This window comes from Schistocerca piceifrons, chromosome 2 (assembly GCF_021461385.2).
Source record: "Schistocerca piceifrons isolate TAMUIC-IGC-003096 chromosome 2, iqSchPice1.1, whole genome shotgun sequence".
In the NCBI taxonomy this organism is placed as follows: Eukaryota; Metazoa; Arthropoda; class Insecta; order Orthoptera; family Acrididae; genus Schistocerca; species Schistocerca piceifrons.
Window position 1 is genome coordinate 1,099,724,085 of NC_060139.1, and position 20,377 is coordinate 1,099,744,461.

General features: G+C 39.8%; 1 protein-coding gene and 1 non-coding gene across 2 annotated transcripts in view; both read right to left on the reverse strand.

The window, feature by feature from the left end:
* The window catches only part of LOC124776159, a 230,546-nt gene extending 228,734 nt beyond the window's left edge, over positions 1–1,812 (reverse strand). Inside the window, exon 1 of the mRNA XM_047250999.1 lies at positions 1,767–1,812. Within this exon, the coding sequence (XP_047106955.1) occupies positions 1,767–1,811 (45 nt within the window). The 5' untranslated portion in view covers position 1,812. The remainder of the gene's footprint in view (positions 1–1,766) is intronic.
* A 10,596-nt stretch (positions 1,813–12,408) lies between these two features.
* On the reverse strand, positions 12,409–12,483 carry Trnal-caa. The gene has a single exon. It is a non-coding gene; the product is annotated as a tRNA-Leu (tRNA).
* Between the last annotated feature and the right edge of the window lie 7,894 nt (positions 12,484–20,377).

Below are 20,377 nucleotides of genomic sequence, written 5' to 3' on the forward strand. Positions count from 1 at the left end.
TTTGATCACCAGCATGACAGGTTCTGTCATTGAAGATTCTGAAAACCTTCATATTTCCTTGTCAGTCCTCTTTCTCCTAGGCATTTTATAACCTAAAAGAAAAGTTTGCACACTAAAATCTACAGAAATCACTGTTTTACACAGCAAGCACACATTGTCATACACTATGAACAAGCACTGTTCCTAGTTGCAAACTTTTTTCAAAATGGCTCCAAACACATTCAGCTTAAAGCAACATTTCAATGAATGGGATTCACATGTCTTGGAAAAACCATAGTTTTGAGTGACTAGTGAAATGATTTGAAAATACCAATGATCTACTTAGAAACCAGCTACATAAATTTAGTAAAAAGATACTTTTCTTACCTCTGAGCACAAATTTATTAACAATGAAACCACAACAGTGATGTCAAATACAAAACATGGAAATCCATAGACTAAATAATAATGGTTAACACTTTTACCGTAGGTACCAACAACTGAAACCAAAATTCCAGAGATAAAACTAATGTCTCCCTGCTCCCACTGTCTCACTGTTCCCACTCTTCCCATATTTGGTTTTTCAGTTTTTGCCATGTTTATGAAAGAACCAAACCAATTACAAATGCAAATCTTTCCCATTTTGGTTATAATAGAGGGAAACATTCCACGTAGGAAAAATATATCTAAAAACAAAGATGATGTGACTTACCAAATGAAAGTGGGGGCAGGTCGACAGACACACAAACGAACACAAACATACACACAAAATTCAAGCTTTCACAACAAACTGTTGCCTCATCAGGAAAGAGGGAAGGAGAGGGAAAGACAAAAGGATGTGGGTTTTAAGGGAGAGGGTAAGGAGTCATTCCAATCCCGGGAGCGGAAAGACTTACCTTAGGGGGAAAAAAGGACGGGTATACACTCGCACACACACACATATTCATCCACACATATACAGACACACCCATTTTGTTTAGATTCATTTCTCTTCAGGTGTTCAATCTCAAAATTCACAGATAACCTCATCTTACTATACACCTGTGGCCCGGTTTTGATTTTTCCTAACATAATGTGATTTACAGATCTGATTTCTTCATTTAGAACTTGTGCATCATGCCTAAGTGGTATTGGATGAATTATTACACTCATTTTGTGCATGATTTTAAGTACATGTTCCAAAGAATCTATCATATTCTTCGGAAATTCATCCAGAGGTTTTTCAGTGTCATTTGTGCCACTAATAATGATTAATGTATCATTAGCGGAGAAGTTATCAGTTAATTTATCCGCATATTTCACAACTTCCTTAATTGGTGCACCAGGTTTTGTAATACATTGCACACTGAATTTTTTACCTAATTTGCCTTGTAGTATACTCCCACAGTTTCTGACATGACTGTCACTTAAAATAAGCACTCCTTTTGTAGCAGTCGTTTGAGACCTAACAGTTTTCACATGAAATATGATAAGGATTTCTCACAGTATCTGGTTCACAATGAGATATTAGTGCTTCTGGATTTTAATCTTCATAACACTGTTTTCTTCTTGCAATACTTTTTTAACTTTGTTCTTGATCACTCATCAGAAAAGGGCGGTGTTTATGAGGGAATTTTTGGCGCACTTTTCTTTGTCAGTGGTTCACATTTTGGTGTTTGAACATTAGTAATTTCTATGTTTTGAGTACCGGTACTGATAATGAAATGTAGACTGGATACACGTTCATGTAGTTTCGATATTTCCTCCTTGCAATTTGCACATGATTTCTTTTTACTTGATATACTTACATTTTTCCGAGGCGATGCATGACATACCTTTGCACTGGTCACCATATTTAAATTCCTCGATTAACAAACATTGAAAATGAGTGTCCCAGTTCATGTGTTTTACAAGAGTATCTAAAGCACACATCAATTATGCCTCTATTAAAGAAAGGTAACATGGAAAATATTGAAAAATAGAGGTCAGTTTCACTACTCTGAACATTATCAAATATAAATGAATCAATTAGGAAAGACAGATTAATTTGTTACCTGAATGAATGCATTCTTAACCTTTAACTAACGTAGTGACAAACATGGGTCACTAACACTCTGGTAGGGTCAATATAACCTCTTAATTATAGGTGGGTGTAACGTTAACATTTTGAATCCCTTTGAAATTCTCTGTTTTGCATATGACAGAGTCTTTAATACAATGTAAATAAACATGAAAATACAAAACATTAACATTAAATAATTATTGATAAATGCATTCAGATATGTTTACTACACATCTCATAAACTAATACATTTATCTGTTTTTCATAAGCTAATAACGAAATTAATGCTTTGATAGATTTTGCATTTCTTCTTGAAGAACTAATGAAACAAAAAAATGTAAAGTTCTTAATTTGAAAAAATACCTCATGAAAAATCTGAAACCTCCAAATCACAATTTTTCACAACAGCGCTTGCAGACCTGGGAACAGCACTACATGCATATTGGTCTCTTGCAGATGTAGCGAACATGCGATGTCTTCCTTTTCTTGCTGGCTGGGCAGATTCTCCACATTTTTCTATTCCTAGGACCTAATTCTGCTTCCACTGCTTCTTCTGTTGGAGCATCAGGGCCTAAAATCTGGCGGGTCATTAGTTGTAACTCCTGCAGAAGTCGTGGGTTTTGAGCTTGCTTTTACATATGTTTCAGCACAAGACTATGGGCCAGTTCTTTCAGGAAGATATCCCTGTTGACAGGAGATTTATCTGATCCACTCTTCCAAAGAACATATGCATTTACTGTGCTGATGTCCAATAAATGGTAGAATAAACACATTGGCCAACATCGAGTTCTTCGACTGCAGGAGTAAACGGAGCACTTTTCATCCAGTTAATCCACACATCCTTTATGGCATCGCAGTGTGATATTATTTCTGGTTTCTGAGATGCCAAATCATCAGCAGAGCTATGATACATGGAAGAGATAAGAAGAACCGCTTTGATCATACAATGTAAGCTTTCACGGCCGGTATTGTCTTCACTTAAAACTTCCGGGCTGATAGGCCGTGGTCGAACTAGTTTTATACTTTGACCAGCGCCTATCTGCCCGGAAGTTTTAAGTGATGAAGAACCGCTTTGTTTGTCTTTGGCACATGCGACAACAGAGTGGTCATTGTGTGAAACCGTACGAAGATGAACCAACAGGCATATGCTTATTTGGTTGGGAGGCTTGTGGAATATCTCTATTATTCTTTTTTAGAGTTACAACAAAAGTGCATCTGATTTTCCTTAACTCTTCTACAGCCTGTATTGAGATAAACCAATTTTAAGCAGTAATGTTGCGATTACTACCATGGATTGATTTACACAATCTCAACAGAGACTGTGTTGGTATCATTAGTTTCTTATCATTGTCAGGCAGAGTATTGCCATCAGAGCCTTTTCCAATGTACATATACCCATTATAAAAGAAACTGGTCCTTGCATCACACAAGGACATTATTTTTAAACCATATTTACCAGGCTTCTTTGGCATGTAGACCACAAATGAGGCTTTACCACAGAAGGAAACTAGTTGCTCATCTACAGTAGCACATGCGCCTAAACTGAAATATTTTTGGAAATTTTCCACAATTTTTCTAAAGAGAAAAGAGACTGCTGCCATTTTGTCAACTTTGAGACTCTCTTTTTTATTTTGAAAGTCATCAAACCATAAGCAGTTCAAGAAAAACAGTTCCTAGACATGACACATTTGAAAATTTCCCAACGAACCATTAGTTGCAAATATATAATTTACATTTTCGTGGTTGGATTTAAAGACAGAAGAATACATAAGAAGTCCTAAAAAAGCCAAAAGTTCATCCAAATCCAAAATCTGATGTTCAGCTTTGCTTTTGTCAGAGTACTTCTGCCTGACACAATCTATTTTAGCATTTGCCCATAGTAGAATGTGATCGAGAACCACTTCATCAAAATATATGTGCTATAATGAGAATGGGTCTTTTGAATCTCCTGTTGTAGTCAACGTGGAAGATGGAAATTTCATGATGAAGTTATGGTGAGGAGTTGAAACAGCTCGGATGGGAGGTTCTTTAGCGTATATGTACTGATTCTTGCCATAGAAGTAATTGCTTCTCTGTTGCTCATCACATGGATCACTGCTTACATCAGTGTAATTTTCTGTCACACTTTGTTCTGACAAAGTGTCATGCTCACTCACAATGGGTTCAGTTTCTTCAGGATTATCATCATAGTCACTATCGTCTCATTCCTCCAACCATCTGCTCACAGTGTCCTCAAAGCTTCAGCCTGAAGTGTTCACACATTGTCTGCTACTTGGATCAGATCCTTTACCTGTAGAATTACTAGGTTCCTCCATATTCCAAAAGCTGTGAAATGAAAAATATCAAGAATATGTAAGGAACGTAATTGCAGAAAAAATTACACAAACAACGTAGTGCAGTGAAAATGACCACGAGTGATATTCAAAAGGATGTTAGTCACATTATAGAAGCTCTGGAATAACACCACATGCGTTGCCGGTCCACTCACAAAAAACTCGCAGCTACTGAACCGACAGCCACAATAATGGATAGGGAACTGGCTAAATCGCAACTGTTGATGAAAGCGCGCAGTCAAATAGAATGCACCACGTTAGTTAAAGGTTAATTGAGCACACTCCAGCTTCTGTGGTAACAATAATACAGTATCAGCCATAAAAGAGTATATAATACTGGTACTAAACAACTCAACAGGGAAGACTGCATTACAGGCATATTTTTAAACCTGTCTGAGACTTGACACTGTTCAGTATAAAGTGCTACAAAGCAAATTAGAAACATGAGGTATAAGAGGAGTAGTTAATGAGTCACACCTGGAAAACAAGGTACACCTTTCATATGACGCTAATTTTTTAGTGAAAAAACAAAACAGCAACATTGCTGAATGTTCTGATAATTGTGTTACATCGCACATCCCAGTAAAAGTAAATACTGCACAAACAAAAATGCAATTAGCAGAGAAACGAACCAGAAATCAATGTAATACAGCTATGCCAGAACCTAAAGTTCTTATGTTGACTGATAAAAATGGCAGAAACTGTGCAAGTCTGTTAAATGAATTATCACAAGAAATGCTCTCTGTGACATCCTTTGTTAAACCAGGTGCATTATTTAAGGAAGTTACTAGAGACATTCATAGCAGAATCAAACACCCAGGAAAAGAGGACTCTAATAGTGTGTGCTGGATCAAATGACAGCAGAAACTGGAAGATGACCTGTAATTTCAGAAATGCTGTATAAGAGTTAATCAGGAATATGTTACACACAAGGGTGATATTGTGTACCAGCAAGACAGGGTACAGACAAATTATGTCATATGTCAGCTGAGCAAGTACACTGTAAAAACCTGTGAACAGTACAATCATGTCACAGTACTTGATTTAAACAGATTTCTAGGAATACAAGATTTCACATGGCAAGGATTGCATATAAACAAAATAGGAAAAAAGAAACTATGTAAAGAATTAAAGTATGCAATTACTACCAAAAAGCAGACCATGGTCATAGGAAACAACATAGCAGTAACCATCATGCCAGAAGTAGAAAAATCTTCTATAGAATGAAAAAACAGGGAAGATGGAAAAACTGGACCACGACATTCCAACAATGAGATTGACCACACTGAACCAAGAAAAATAGAAGCAGATGCACCATTAACAGCAGTACTGGAACAAGCAACATCATCATCATACCAGTCAACAGCAGAACCACAGCCACCGCTGGCAACAGCAGCAGAGCCACAGTCACCAGTGGCACCAGCATCCCAAGAATCATTGTCATCAGAAACACAGGCAACAAGAAAAGAATCAACACCAATAACGGAAAATGCGACATCAACACTGGCAGGAAGTCAACATTGGAAAACCCATCAAATGGTTGTATACTGTGGAAGAAGAAAGGAGCAGTTCCATCCCATCTCAATAATTTTTTGCTGAAGGGCTACAGGAAAACCACAGTAAGATAAGTACAAGTGTAAAGTTCTTACATATTAATGTGCAGTCTCTTAAGAACAAACTTAATGACCTTCAGTATTGGCTGGAAAACTTAAACTCCACTGTGATTTCAATAAATGAACACTGGCTTAGCAATGGGAAACTAAATTTAAGTGTGCCATTTGGATATGAATTGGCAACTGGCTACTGTAGAACAAGTATTAAACATGGTGGTGTATCTGTATATGTTAAAAATAGTGTGAACCTAATCTACGAAGTTATAGATGTAAGAGGACTGTGCATAGAAGCAAAATTTGAAGCTGCAACCATAATGTTGCCAAACCAGGAAATTATAATAGCTGAAGTATACCCCCCCCCCCCCAAAAAAAAAAAAAAAAAAAACGCAATGAAGACCTGTTTGTGAAACTTCTGGAGAAACAGATACTCTTGGTACTCAAATACAAAAATTTCAAAATACTAATATTTGGTGATATCAATATAGACATTAGATTTAAGAATTGAAAGTTTTATCACTTGCTACATACATTACGATCCCTTAACTTCAGTTGCATAAATGACAGGAAGCATGTCTAGATAACATAATTTGTAATTTTCATCTAAACAAAACAGAATTCAACACAATCAAGCTAGGCATTTCAGATCATGAGGGACTATGGCTCAGACAAACTCTTAACAGTAAAGCAACTGAAACTTCGAGAGACTGTAGAAAAATTATAAGACCAATTAATGAATCAAAGCTAAAGTATATTGAATTTAATAAAATGGGATAAAATAATAACCACTGCGGGTGCAAATGAATCTACAACAAATTTCTAGAACTGTTAACTGAAAATGTTGAAGCATGTTGTCCTAAACGCTGCAAGAAAATATCAAAGCAAAATCGTGAGACCAAGCCACAAAATGTAAAAAGATGGTACAACCCACTTCTAAGCAGAATAAGAATCATAATGCTACCCTTATCATGATAGGTCCATGCAAAATAATGCTGAAAAAAGAAATGTAGATGAAAGTAAAAAAGATTTACAGATCTGAAATCGAGGCAGCTAAGTGCAAAGCAAATGATACACATATATTGAACTCAGTAAATAAATGCAAAGGTGCATGGGAAATTATTAAAACAAAAACTAACTGTGATGATAAAGTATACCTGATATCAATTCCACCTGATATTCTAAATGTGCATTTTGTCAGTCCTCAATCAGATAACAGCATAATGGAGAATGTGGGTAAGGCAGAGGCACTGCTGCCAGAAATGAACAGTAAGCAGACAGACTGCTTTCACTGGACTTGTGTAACTGAGAAGATGGGCAATGAATCAATAGCTAAGCTCAGTAATTCTAGAGCCAGAATGTTTAAAAATATCTGTGGTTAAACTAGTACATAAGAAAGGAGATACAGCATCACCAAATAACTATCAACCAATATCACTTATAATATCAAAAATAATAAAATAGTGCATGCATAAACCAATGAGTCAATATTTTGAACATAATGATATATTCACCTCCTCAGATCCAGCCTTCCTACAGTCAAAGAAGTTGAGAGTATGGTAGCAAAAATATACAATTGTTTTCAAAATAAAGATATTATCTGTGCAACACTGTTGAATCTCAGGAACGCTTTTGATATGATCTCCCACAATATTCTCATAAAAAAATTCTACCACTATGCAATGAGAGAGAATGCTCTATGCCTAATGCAGTCGTACTTGGACAATTGAAAACAGTTAGTTAAGGTAAATAATCAAATATCAGAATGACTCCCAGTTGTAAAGGGCATACCTCAAGGATCTGTTCTTGGACCTTTCCTTTTCGTTATTTAAATAAATTATGTAGCTAAAGTTGTAACATGTGATGCAGTGTTATATGCTGATGACACCACATTCATCACATGTGATACCAATCTTGAAAATCTACAACACAGTATGGCAGTGGCAATGGAGAGGTGCACTACTTGGTTTGCAGCAAATGTACTGCAGAAGAATGATAGTAGAACTGAAGCTATCGTATTCAGTCTGAATGCTCCCAGTCATGATAGCAAAACAGTAAAATTATTAGGATTTCATATAGATCAAAATTTCAGCTGGGATACCCGCACAGGGAAGATATGTGACATGTGGTATCGATAGCTAGGATGCCACAATGTAGCTGCCAATTAAGTTGGTACTACGACAGACAACGATGACAGCGTCCTCTAGCAGGTGCAGTTCAGCTCCACGAGCACCACTGTAGATTCAGCCCATTTGATCAAGAGCAGACAGCCGAGACACTTTGCTTCAGCTTTGCACCTCAGGGTAAAGTTATGTATTACTCTTGTTGCTAAAGTAAAGGTGATTTTAATTCACACTGCAGTACCGAGAGATTTTTACCTTTTCCTGCTTCTACCCACATGCCGCCTTCCAGGTGGGATACAAAAGTTGGCGATGAGGTTTCCCCTGTCATTTCCTTTTTCACTCGGTACTGCTTTCTTTTCATGCTAGCTTCAGTACAAGACTTTCATTTGTGTAAAGCATGGCTTCACCACAGGAACAGGCTTCGCTGTCTGATCTTGTACGTTTTCAGGCTCAGCAAATGACGCAGCTGCTTGCTGCCATAAATGGACTGGTCACGCTACAAACTGCAGCTACTTCGGCGCCTCGGACGACACCGCCTGTACCGACGCCATCGCCGACGGCGCCGCCATTTCGTGCCTTCAATCCTGACGTTGAATGCTGGCCAGAATACATCGCCCAGTTCAAGGCACACTTTGCAGCATACAACGTACCAGGTACAGAGCGGCTTGCTTTTTCCATTCCCAACGCGGGTGTTGTGTTGTATCGTGCGCTCGTGAAATTGTTTCCCACCACCCGCCCAGAAACTAAAACTTACGACGAAGCGATTGATGCTTTCAACTCCCACTTCCATGATAGTGTAAATGTGGTAGCTGTGTGCTACAAATTCTTCCGTCTCTGGCGTGGCACTAGTCAGTCCATTAAATCTTGGTTAGCGGACCTTCAGGGACTAACACGTGAGTGTAACTTTAAGTCATGTGGACGCTCATATGTGGATATAATGATTAGAGACACTATTGCACAGAATGTGGTGGATCACCGCATCCACAGACAAACCCTCTGATTTAAAAACCCGTCTTTGGAGGAAGTAGTGGACTTGCTAGACAGACAAGACACATTAGACGTGGCTACTTCCATGTTTGACGTGACCCCGGGTGTGTGTACTGTTAGCGCGACACAACACGTGCCCTCCCGCCTGCTAGCACGGCCAGCCATATCGCACCGCTTGCATGAATGTAAACATGGTTCAAACCAGGCACCCTCTCAGAAACTGACATCATGTCCGAACTGTTTTTGTGCACACCCACGGGACAGTTGCCCATCCTGTCAAGAACAGTATTATTTTTGTAATAAGAAGGGACATGTGCAAGCTGTGTGTAGTAAGAGAAACTCTAATTCACAACTTATCTCCCGTTCGCCTGATTCGCGTGGGTGGCACCGCAACGGCAACCACTATGATCATGATTTACATCAGCCTATGGACGTTAATGCCATTTATTCAAAGCCTTCTGCTTCACGTGCTTCAAGAGCTTGTTGTGTGCATGAAGTTTTGCCAGATACTGCCTCTCGCATTCAGCACGATGCGAGGAAACATTTTGTGACTTTGCACATTTGTGGACGTTCAGTTTGCAAGCAACTGGACACTGGTGTGTCCGTTTCTTTACTGAACAAATCAGCATATGACTTGCTTGCTTTGTCCCCGCTTCATCGTTCGCATTCCACGCTGACTGCATTTAGTGGACAGGAAATCTCTGTGCTCGGCGTGTGTAGTTTGCAAGCCAGCCATGTTTGGTACAACAACCCGTACAGTGTCTTTCCATGTGCTCCACTCTAGTGATGCTATGGACATTTTTGGCATGGATGAAATTGAACTTTTTGGCCTCGCAATTCAAGACAATGTGCTTTGCATCACCACTAGTGACCAAGCAGACAGTGTTGCCGCAGTATGCGATGGTTTTTCTGAACTCTTTTTCTGATGGACTTGGTTGTGCCATAGACTTTGCAGCGCATGTTGTAGTTAAAGACAACGCCATGCCTAATTTCCAGTGCACATGCCCAGTACCACACACATTGCAGGATGCCATAGCTGCTGAACTTAAGCATTTGCAAGACAGTGATGTCATTGAACCTCTTTCTGGTTCGTCATGGGCTTTGCCTATAGTGTGTGTGAAGAAACCAAATGGTCGTCTCCGTATTTGTGCTGACATTAAGTCTACAGTAAATCCCCAAACAGTGGTAGCTACGTTTCCCTTATCACTTCCTGAAGACATTTTTGATAAGCTTGATGGGGAAAATTACTTTCCATGATTGACTTGCGGGATGCATACTTTCAGATTCCGCTCGACGAACAGTCGCAGCACAATTTTGTGATCAACACCCACCTTGCATTGTTCAAGTTACGCCTCCTTCCGTTCCTTTGTGTTTCAGCTCCCACTATTTTTCAGTCTCACTTGCAGCAGGTGTGTGCCACTGTCCCTGGTTGTTCCAACTATCTGGACGATACAGTCCTATCAGGTCGCACCCCTGACGAACACTTGCAGAATTTGCATGCCTTGTTTACTGTACTTTTGCAGGCAGGACTAAAGTGTAACAGAGACAAGTGCAAATTTTTTCAAACTGAGATTCAGTATTTAGGCCATATGATTAACAGACAGGGTATCCACCCCTTGCCGTCATACCTCAGTGCGATCAGAGACTTGCCAGCACACAGAAATTTTAAAGAACTTCGGTCTGTCTTGGGAAAAATTACATGTTATATTCGGTTTATACCAAATGCAGCGCAGATTGCAGCACCTTTGCATCGCCTTCGTCGTATGAACGTTCCCTTTGTTTGGTCTTTGGAATGTGATGCTGCTTTCCACAAGCTCAAATCTTCTTTGTTGAGTGATCAGTTTGTGCCGTCCTCGTTTTTCTGCCGCTGGTTGTTTCCGGGCAGAATTGGAGGCTTGGAGGCTTCGTGGTTTCCGCCGCCTCAGCCCACCACTCCACTGATGGCGCCTTAGCCGCAGGTGCACCTGCCGTCATTGCCGCTGCCAGACCGGTCACCTCCACTGGATGGGTGCCTCTCACCACCACAGCAACCGATGGCCGCTGAGGCTGCCGTCAAGCTGCCGCTGCCGCTGCCACCCATGGACGTCACTTCTCCGCCTCCTCATCCGAGCTTACCCAGTGGCGGTACGTGGCCTGGGCAGGTTTTCCACGGGGCATTTTCCTTGTCCCTCGCGCACAGTTAGGGGTAGCAGGTGAACAGTGTGACCCCGCAGTTCCGCTGGCCGCCCCCTCAGCTGCGCCGCCCTGGGCCCCTCCACCCGCCGTCGGAAGCCATACTCAATGACGGTGCGTCGTTTCAGGGGGAAGGGATGTGGTATCGATACCTAGGATGCCACGACGTAGCTGCCAGTTAAGTCAGCACTTACAGACAACGCTGACAGTGCCCTCTAGCACGTGCAGTTCAGCTCTATGAGCACCGCTGTAGATTCAGCCCATTTGATCAAGAGCAGACGGCAGGGGCACTTTGCTTCAGCTTTGCACCTCAGGGCAAAGTTATGTATTACTCTTGTTGCTAAAGTAAAGCTGATTTTAATTCACACTGCAGTACCGAGAGATTTTCACCTTTTCCTGCTCCTACCCACACGCCGCTTTCCAGACGGGATACAAATTGGCAAATTGGCACATGCCATATATCTACTGTACAAGCTGAGGAGCAGTGCCTGTAAAGAACCTCTGTTATATGCATATTTTGCATTCTCCCATCGCACCTGAGTTATGGAATACTGTTATGGGGCAGTTCCATAGGGTCAAAATTAGTGTTTAAATGGCAAAAGAAAGCCATAAGGTAGATAGCAGAACTTAGCCCATATGAATCATGTCAAGATTATTTTAAGAAACTAAATATAATGACAGTGCTTGGGCTGTATATTTATAAGTACCTTGCCTTTGTTAAAGAGAATCTGAGTAAATTTGACTTAAGGAGAACAGTTCATGACCATAACATAAGAAGTGGACATACAATTAATATGCCATATGCTAGGCTTGCAAAGACACATAACAGCTACAAGTATGAAACTTCCTGGCAGATTAAAACTGTGTGCCGGACTGAGACTCAAACTTGGGACCTTTTCCTTTCACGGGCAAGTGCTCTACCAACTGAGCTACCAAAGCATGACCCATGCCCCATCCGCACAGCTTTACTTCTGCCAGTACCTCGTCTCCTACCTTCCAAACTTTACAGAAGCTCTCCTGCGAAACGTGCAGGACTAGCACTCCTGAAAGAAAGGATATTGCAGAGATGTGGTTTAGCCACAGCCTGGGGGATGTTTCCAGAATGAGATTTTCACTCTGCAGTGGATTGTGCGCTGATATGAAACTTCCTGGCAGATTAAAACTGTATGCCGGACCGAGACTTGAACTCGGGACCTTTGCCTTTTGCGGGCAAGTGCTCTACCAACTGAGCTACCCAAGCACGACTCATGCCCCATTCTCACAGCTTTACTTCCATCAGTACCTCATCTCCTACCTTCCCGAGGTCAAGTCTCGGTCCGGCACACAGTTTAAATCTGCCAGGAAGTTTCATATCAGCGCACACTCCGCTGCAGAGTGAAAATCTCATTCTGGGAGCTACAAGTATCTTTGTCCTGTCTACTTCAACAAATTACCTGAAAATGCCTACACAGTGCCAGTAAATAAATTTGAAACCAGTCTTTCATGGTTGATCAAAAGTAAAGTAATTTACCCTGCTCAAGAGTTGGGCCAATTTTCCTTATGAGAATGAACTATACGTTAACTGCAAACTATACATATGTCACACTGTGCAACTATTTTATTACTGTTTCATTTACTAATTGTTAATTATCTGTTTGATTATTTATTTGTTGTTCACTGAACTTTGTAGTTCATTTATCTTGTAGATTATTATATTGTAGTTAATAACATTTGTCATGTCGAAGTTTATATTATTATTATTATTATTTATTATTGTTATTATTATTGTGTTAACACTGATGACACCAATTGCATGTAAATATGCTCAACGGTGGAATAAAACATTTGTACTTGTATTTGAATTTGTATCAGTATCATTGTTTAGGTGACTTTTACAGGTCACAAAGCAAAAGTAAATCTTCAACTTTCGTTTTAAATGACTATGAATTTTTCAATTATACTGAAGCATACTGAGGATTCACTGCTGACTACTGAGTCACAGCTGACAGCTGCACAGTTCCATCTGGGTTTTTGAAATGATAATACACCACCACCTCAAACATACAGTGAGCGTTGACAGCAATAAGGTGCAGCCATCAACTTCTAAATATTGTAGCATAGATAGCATCTGAAACAACAACTCCATATGAGCTGGTAGTACAAGTTTTTCTGTTTTTTATATTATGTTGCATTGAAAGGAATCATATTTTGTTTTAAATTAGTTATTTGATGAGTGGGTGTCAGTGACTTGGGTATTAGTGGGAATTTGTTTGTGTGATACTGTTTTCATTCGCAGCTGGTCTCAGCCAGAAAGATTGATCAACTGTGTGGGAGCCACCTGAAGAACATCTGAAATGCAGCATTATTCTGTGGTGATGAGCGAACATGGACAATCTGCCTCACTCTTTGATGTTTATTAGTATTCTTTGTATTTACTTATGTTTTTCAGTTGATTGGTGTTTGAGCTTTAGAAAATAAAAAAGTTATTGCCTCACTACTGCACTGTATGTCTCCAGCACACAGAGATAAGCTGTAGTTGAACAAAGTGTTGATCCCTTATATTGAATTCTGTTTTAGATGAGCAAATGCAGCACCATTCGATGTTGTCACCCACACGCACGACACATAGAGTATTATGGATCAGCGTGATGCTTGGTTGAAATTCATCAAAGATTTATGACATGACATTGGAAACCTGGAAAATGCTTCTTTGAACTTTTCTATTGCATCAAGGAACAGCTGTTCAGGGGATAACACTAGCAAGATCAAGATATGCCGACCACAGTTCATTCCTGATAAACTGGAATTATGGCTTGCAATGCTCAAGCTGATTTTTCAGCATCACGGCATTGTAAACAACGATACCAAATTTATGATCACTGTAAGTGCACTTGACAGTAAAACAGCAATGATCAGTGCGGATATAATACTCTGCCCACTTGCCACACAGAAGTATATGCATTTTAAACAGTTACTACCTGAGAGACTATGTCGACCAGTGGAACAATGTAACCAACAAGCTCTACACGGTGAAAAGAGAGGAGATGAGTCACGTTTGGAATTTTGGCGGGACCTGCAAAGCTTAGTTGATGACACCGAGTTGCCAGATATGACACTGTAACATGTAAGGTGTGTACAGTTGCCAGAGGCAGTTAGAACAGCTGTGGTGCTTTCCGACGCACGAAATATTTCATCGTTGCTCTCACTTACTGAGAAGGTCTATGTCTTGTTAGATACAGGGCATACATTCTCTGCAACATATGAACACAGCAGTACAGACATACAGGAAGCTACAACGATACTACAACTCCAACAAACGAACATTACTCAACAACTGGAGAAGCTACAAAATCACATTGACGACTTGCAGCGACAGATATAGATGTTGCTGGGAGGCAAATCAGCCATATGCAAGAAGAGCAAGGAAGATGGCAAGGTGTCTAAGGAACGCATCTGTTAGTACAACCATCACTTCAGAAATAAGACAACATGATGCACATCACCCTGCACTCATCCAAATGGTGACAATGGCCAGCGATGTGTGCCACCAGCTGTAAGTTTGGGCACCGGCACCTATGAAGCATTCTTCATCTCAATCAATGCTCACAGCTGCAAACCAGACTTCAGTAATGACAAGGAAAATGACAGATAGACATAGACCTCGGTTTTCAAGGTCAATTACCATGGACTTGTGTGATTGCTGATGTGTAAGACGCAATACTGGATGCCTCTTTCTTGTTTCAGCATGCAGTTCAAGTAGATATTGGCTCATCAAGCATCCCCTGAGGTAAGCGGAACGTTAGAGGCACCCTAGGATGAGGTTCTCTGCCTACATTCGATGACAGACAGGGAGTGGTGCCACACGTTGCAAACTATGAATTTGTGCCATGTGCACAGACAGTTAAGCACAACACATTCATAACATCAAGACTATACCCAGTCAACCAGTATCTAAGCACCCATGCTGGTTAGCTCCTGATTGTTTCGCTGCAGGCAGAATTCAAAGAACTCTTGTGCTCAGGAGTCATCTGTAGATCCGCTAGCCCATGGTTATCGCCACTTCATCTAGTAAAGAAGAAAGACGGGACCTGGAGACCGTGTGGAGAGAACAGAGCACTCAATACCCATACTATTCCCAATCACTATCTGATACCACATATGACGGATTTTACACACACATTGGCAGAGGCGACCATTTTTAGTGTCATTGATTGCCAGAAAGCGTACCACCAGATACCAGTAGCATCTGCCGATATACCAAAGACAGCTGTCACAACACCAATCGGCTTATTCAAATAACTGTATAAGCCATTTGGTTTGAAAAATGCAGCACAAAGTTGGCAATGGTTTGTTGATGAAGTACTAAGAGGTTTACCACAGTGCTTCACATACCTCAATGATACCCTTGTCTTTTTGACATTCAAGAAATTGCATGAACTGCATCTAAAGACCATTTGCCAACATATTGATGTGTATGGCATTTTTGTCAACGAATCAAAGTGTTTACTTCAGCGACATCAGGTGCCATTCTTGGAATCCTCAGTAACAGCAGCCGGCATCAGCCCATTGCAAGATAAAGTTCCCACTATCAAAGAGATGGCTCGCTCCATCAATTATCATCAACTACATTGGTTCCTTGGAGCCATTAATTTCTACAGACAACACCTGCCTAATGTGGCGGCCATCCAGGCACCTTTGATGTCAGCACTAGCCGGCAAGGACGCAGTGGGCAAACAACCTTTGCAATGGACACCAGAGATGTTCATGGCATTCAGTAAGACATGTCTACATCAGGCAGTCATGTTGACACACACAATTCCTCAGCGCAACTGGCAGTTGTTGTGGATGCTAGCCAGAAAGCCATTGGCACTGCTCTACACCAGCATGTCGAAGGGCACTGGCAGGCCCTGGGCTTCTTCTCCCATAAGCTTACATCATCACAAGTGAAATGGAGCACTTAGATAAGGAATTGCAGGCAATATATGAAGCTGTCAGACATTTCCAGCCACAAGTAAAAGCCAGGCCATTCATGGTTTTCACAGGTCACAAACCCCATTACTTTCACCTTCAGTAGGGAGAAGGATGGCTGCTCATCATGACAATTTAGACAATTTGAATTCATCGCCACATTCACAACAGACCTGCAGCAAATAAAAGGAGCTGAGAACGTTGTGGCAGCTTTCCTGTCTCAGTTGAAATCAATCTCTCAGGCTATTGACCGCAAGTAGTTAGCTGCTGTGTAAGAAACAGACCAACAACTCACCAAATTCCAATGCGACAGTATATCCAGCTTACGTCTACAGAAATACAACCTACTGCTGAACATCTCTGAGTTTGGTGTGAAGTATCACAAGGAAAACCAATACCTTTTGTACCTACAAAACTGCAATGTCAATTATTTACAGCATACTTGGGCTGACTCATATAGGAATAAACACCAGTGTCAAATTGATGGACAGATTCATGTGGCCCATAGTTGGGCAAAAACATGCTCAGATTGTCAGAGGGCCAAGGTTGGACAACACATGCACAAAGCAGTAGGAGACTTCCCACTTATGACACAATGTTTCACACATGTGCATGTGGACATTGTGGGACCTCTGTTGCCATTGGGAGGATACCATTACCTCCTCACTGCAGTGGACCGCTTCTCCAAATAGTGGATGCAGTTCCATTGTCGGACATTTCCACACATACCGTGGCATGGGTATTTCTTTCGTCAAGGCTGCCCTTTACATGTCACCACAGACCAGGGGTGTCAATTCGAATCGATGCTGTTCTCAGAATTGGCCAACCTCTGCAATTTACACCATCATCATACCACGGCTTACCACCCAACAAACAATGGAATGGTGGAGTGCTGGCATAGAACATTAAGAGCCACTTTAATGTGCCACATGCAGTTTTAACCATCAACATTGTCATTGATTTTGTTGGACCTTCATACAGCATTAAAAGCAGATGTAGGAGATTTGTATAAGTACGTGATAAAAGGCCCCCAGGATGCTGTAAATTTAAGATTTATTTAAAAAAAAAAAAAAAAAAAAAAAAAAAAAAAAAAAGAAAGAAGTGAAACACCGAGTAACCAGAGGGTTGGCAAAGACGTTAATTACGATTTTTTTAGACAGAGACAGTCTAACTCTCTCATATATAGAAGGATGATGAGGATGTGCGATTTTAGAGATGAAGTATAGCGTTCTTGATGTATTATATGGATGAGTGAATAATATAATGTTAACGAACCATATCAAGCATTTTATTTATTGAAGTAAGTGAAGAGGAAAACTACAGGGACAGAATTTTCGTGATGACAAGCGCCAGTGTCCTTGGAGTACTCCACCGCCTGCAGCTTCAACAAAAATGTAATGAAGTCTGATGCTTTCTGGGCAACGGTTGTTAGTAGTGTTTGTTAACTATGGTTATATTAAGAAATTTCTATGATATCGTTAAGAATTATAAAAACTAACTGGCTGTATTTTCTGTTTGCATGAATCATGACAGGGAGAAAGTATTACAAAAAGGCAAAAATTGAGGAGAAAAATTTTGAAACGGATAAGAATTGGACGCAGGTTATGTAAAAATTTTTCCATAGTAAGTTTTATTTGGCATGGTAAAGGTAGGATGGCTACGCAAGTTGCTTGCACGGTTACACTTGGTAGCGCCTCTTTTGATGTAAATAGAAACCTTTTTCCTCATTATTTCCTTACTTGGATTTTATTGGTGAAAAATTTACAGAAACTTTTCAGTATGATACGCATCATCAATAAAACATAAAGGTTTGTAAAACAATAGTTTGAGCATCGTAATACACGTAAAACAGGCTTTGACATTACGTAATTTACATTTATCAAGTGTAACAATTAATGTATGAAATTTTAAACATTTTTGTGAAATTTCCATTTTTTTGCAAATTCATATAACATGGCCAGAAAAAATATGCCCATTGTTGATAGCAGCAGCAATAATGCAATCAGCCAAGATGGTGCAGAACTGCGAGATCGAACAACTGAAGTTCAGGCACCACGCATGCCTACTGCCGAAGGTTTAAGCAGATCAGAGATGAGTGTCGCAGGACTGACAAATGACAGCAACACTCCACAACAGAATAACCTTGATGACACAATGTTTAAAATTGACGAGACAATGTCACACATCTCCCAGAGTGACATACCGCTCATGAATGAAACATCGGAGAGCGATCTAAATATGAATCATGACTACGTGTTACAAACACCACTTGGTCACAACACAAATATTAACTTGGGAAGTGCAGCAGACAGCAACCACAGTAGTACAACTGCAACACTGCTATGGCAGCTACTACCTAACATAAATGCAAAATTTGATGATATGAAACACAATATAAACACCAATTTCAGTAATTTGACACAAGATATGAACATGGTAAAACAGCAGCAAAACACTGTTACACAGGATATGAACACAGTAAAACAGCAAGGCTGGTATACACAACAGCAAAATTACATACCCAGAGGCAATGAGTACAGTAACAGGAATGGAAAAAACAAACAATTTAAAATAAATTTCCAAAACAACAGGGGTAATTTCAACACATGAGCGAATTACAATTCACCATCACAAGGCCCTATACAGAATATGAATAGAAACAGTCAGCCAAAGCAGTGGCCGACACGCAGCGACAATGCCATACCTTATGCTGTACCACAGCCGACCTTTGGGCAGAAAAATAACTGCACAGCAGCTAACGACACAAATTGGTGAAGTACACACACAGTGCAACTCACTGCAATTCCCCCAGGTAATGAATTAAGTCACACTACACCGTCGGGAAACACCACCAGGTTGTAGTTAAGCCCCAGGCTATTGACCTTTCAGGGTGTGGGGGCAAGGCTGAACTACAAACATGTTTCATAAGATACCCTTCAAGGATGATTTGTAACAGCATGAGTTAGATATAGTAGATAAAGTCATGGAAGAACAAGTACAAGCAATCATTAAGGTGAAAATATTTAGCATTGACACAGTTAATTTTAGATACAGGTTCAACTACCAAAAAGAAGAGAGCAAAATCACCATCTATTGATTAGCAACAGAAGAGGAATAATACAGCAGCTACAATGCCGAGAGGGAAGATTACAGCCTCACCAGAAGTGAAGTGCTCAGCATTAAAAGATACAACAATGGTTCATCTACAGAGGAGGAATGCATTAACTCCAACTCACTTAAGTGATTTTTTTTCTGATGGGAGCCAGAAAAAGGACAAAAAGTTAAGCACAGGAGGAGTAAATACCTCAGTCAATACATTAATAATGACACATCAAAACATTCAATCAATCAAAAAGAAACTCTTAAACTTAGAAGTAGTTATAAAAAGCAGTGGTATATGACCTACTGTTCTCTGTGTAACCAAACATTTGCTAAAAACAATGATATAACTTGTATAAACTTAGACAATTATAAGTTAGTATCATACTTTTGCAGAAAGAATTTTAAAAATGGTGGTAACTGCATATTTGTTGGATATTGCATCTTCTGCCCTGTAACTGCAATTCCATTGGAAATGTATGCAACTGAAAAACATTTTGAGTGTAGTGGTATTCTTATATTGAACTTTAAAATGTAACCTATGTAATAATGTCTTTATACAGAGCTCCCAGTGGTGATTTCAGCGTATTCATAAAAAACCTTGATAGGCTGCTCTCACAATTTTGGAAGAACAAGTTAATTTTATGCAGATACTTGAATATTGACTCTCTGTCTGAATCAAAATATAAAACAGAACTAGAGAGCCTACTTATAATGAATGGTTTATATAACACAATTCAAAACTATACGAGAATGGGTATGAACACTCAAACTGCCATTGATTACATAATTACAAATATTCAGTTTGGCAGATATAATTGCCTTATAGAAGACATGAGTTTATCACGTCACAACTCACAGACAGTAATAATAAAAGAAGTAGGGAAATTAGATTCACTCAGCTTTATCCCTTACAGTGATAGAGAAGTTCTAACATAACAGACCTAAAGATAAAACTACAAAATGAAAAGTGACCAAAAATGTACTTATCTAATAGTGTTAATGATAAATGTAACAGTTTCCTCAATACCAATTTAAAAATCATTGAAGAGTGTTTGCCAACTAAAACTAAAGCAATAAAGAAAAAGA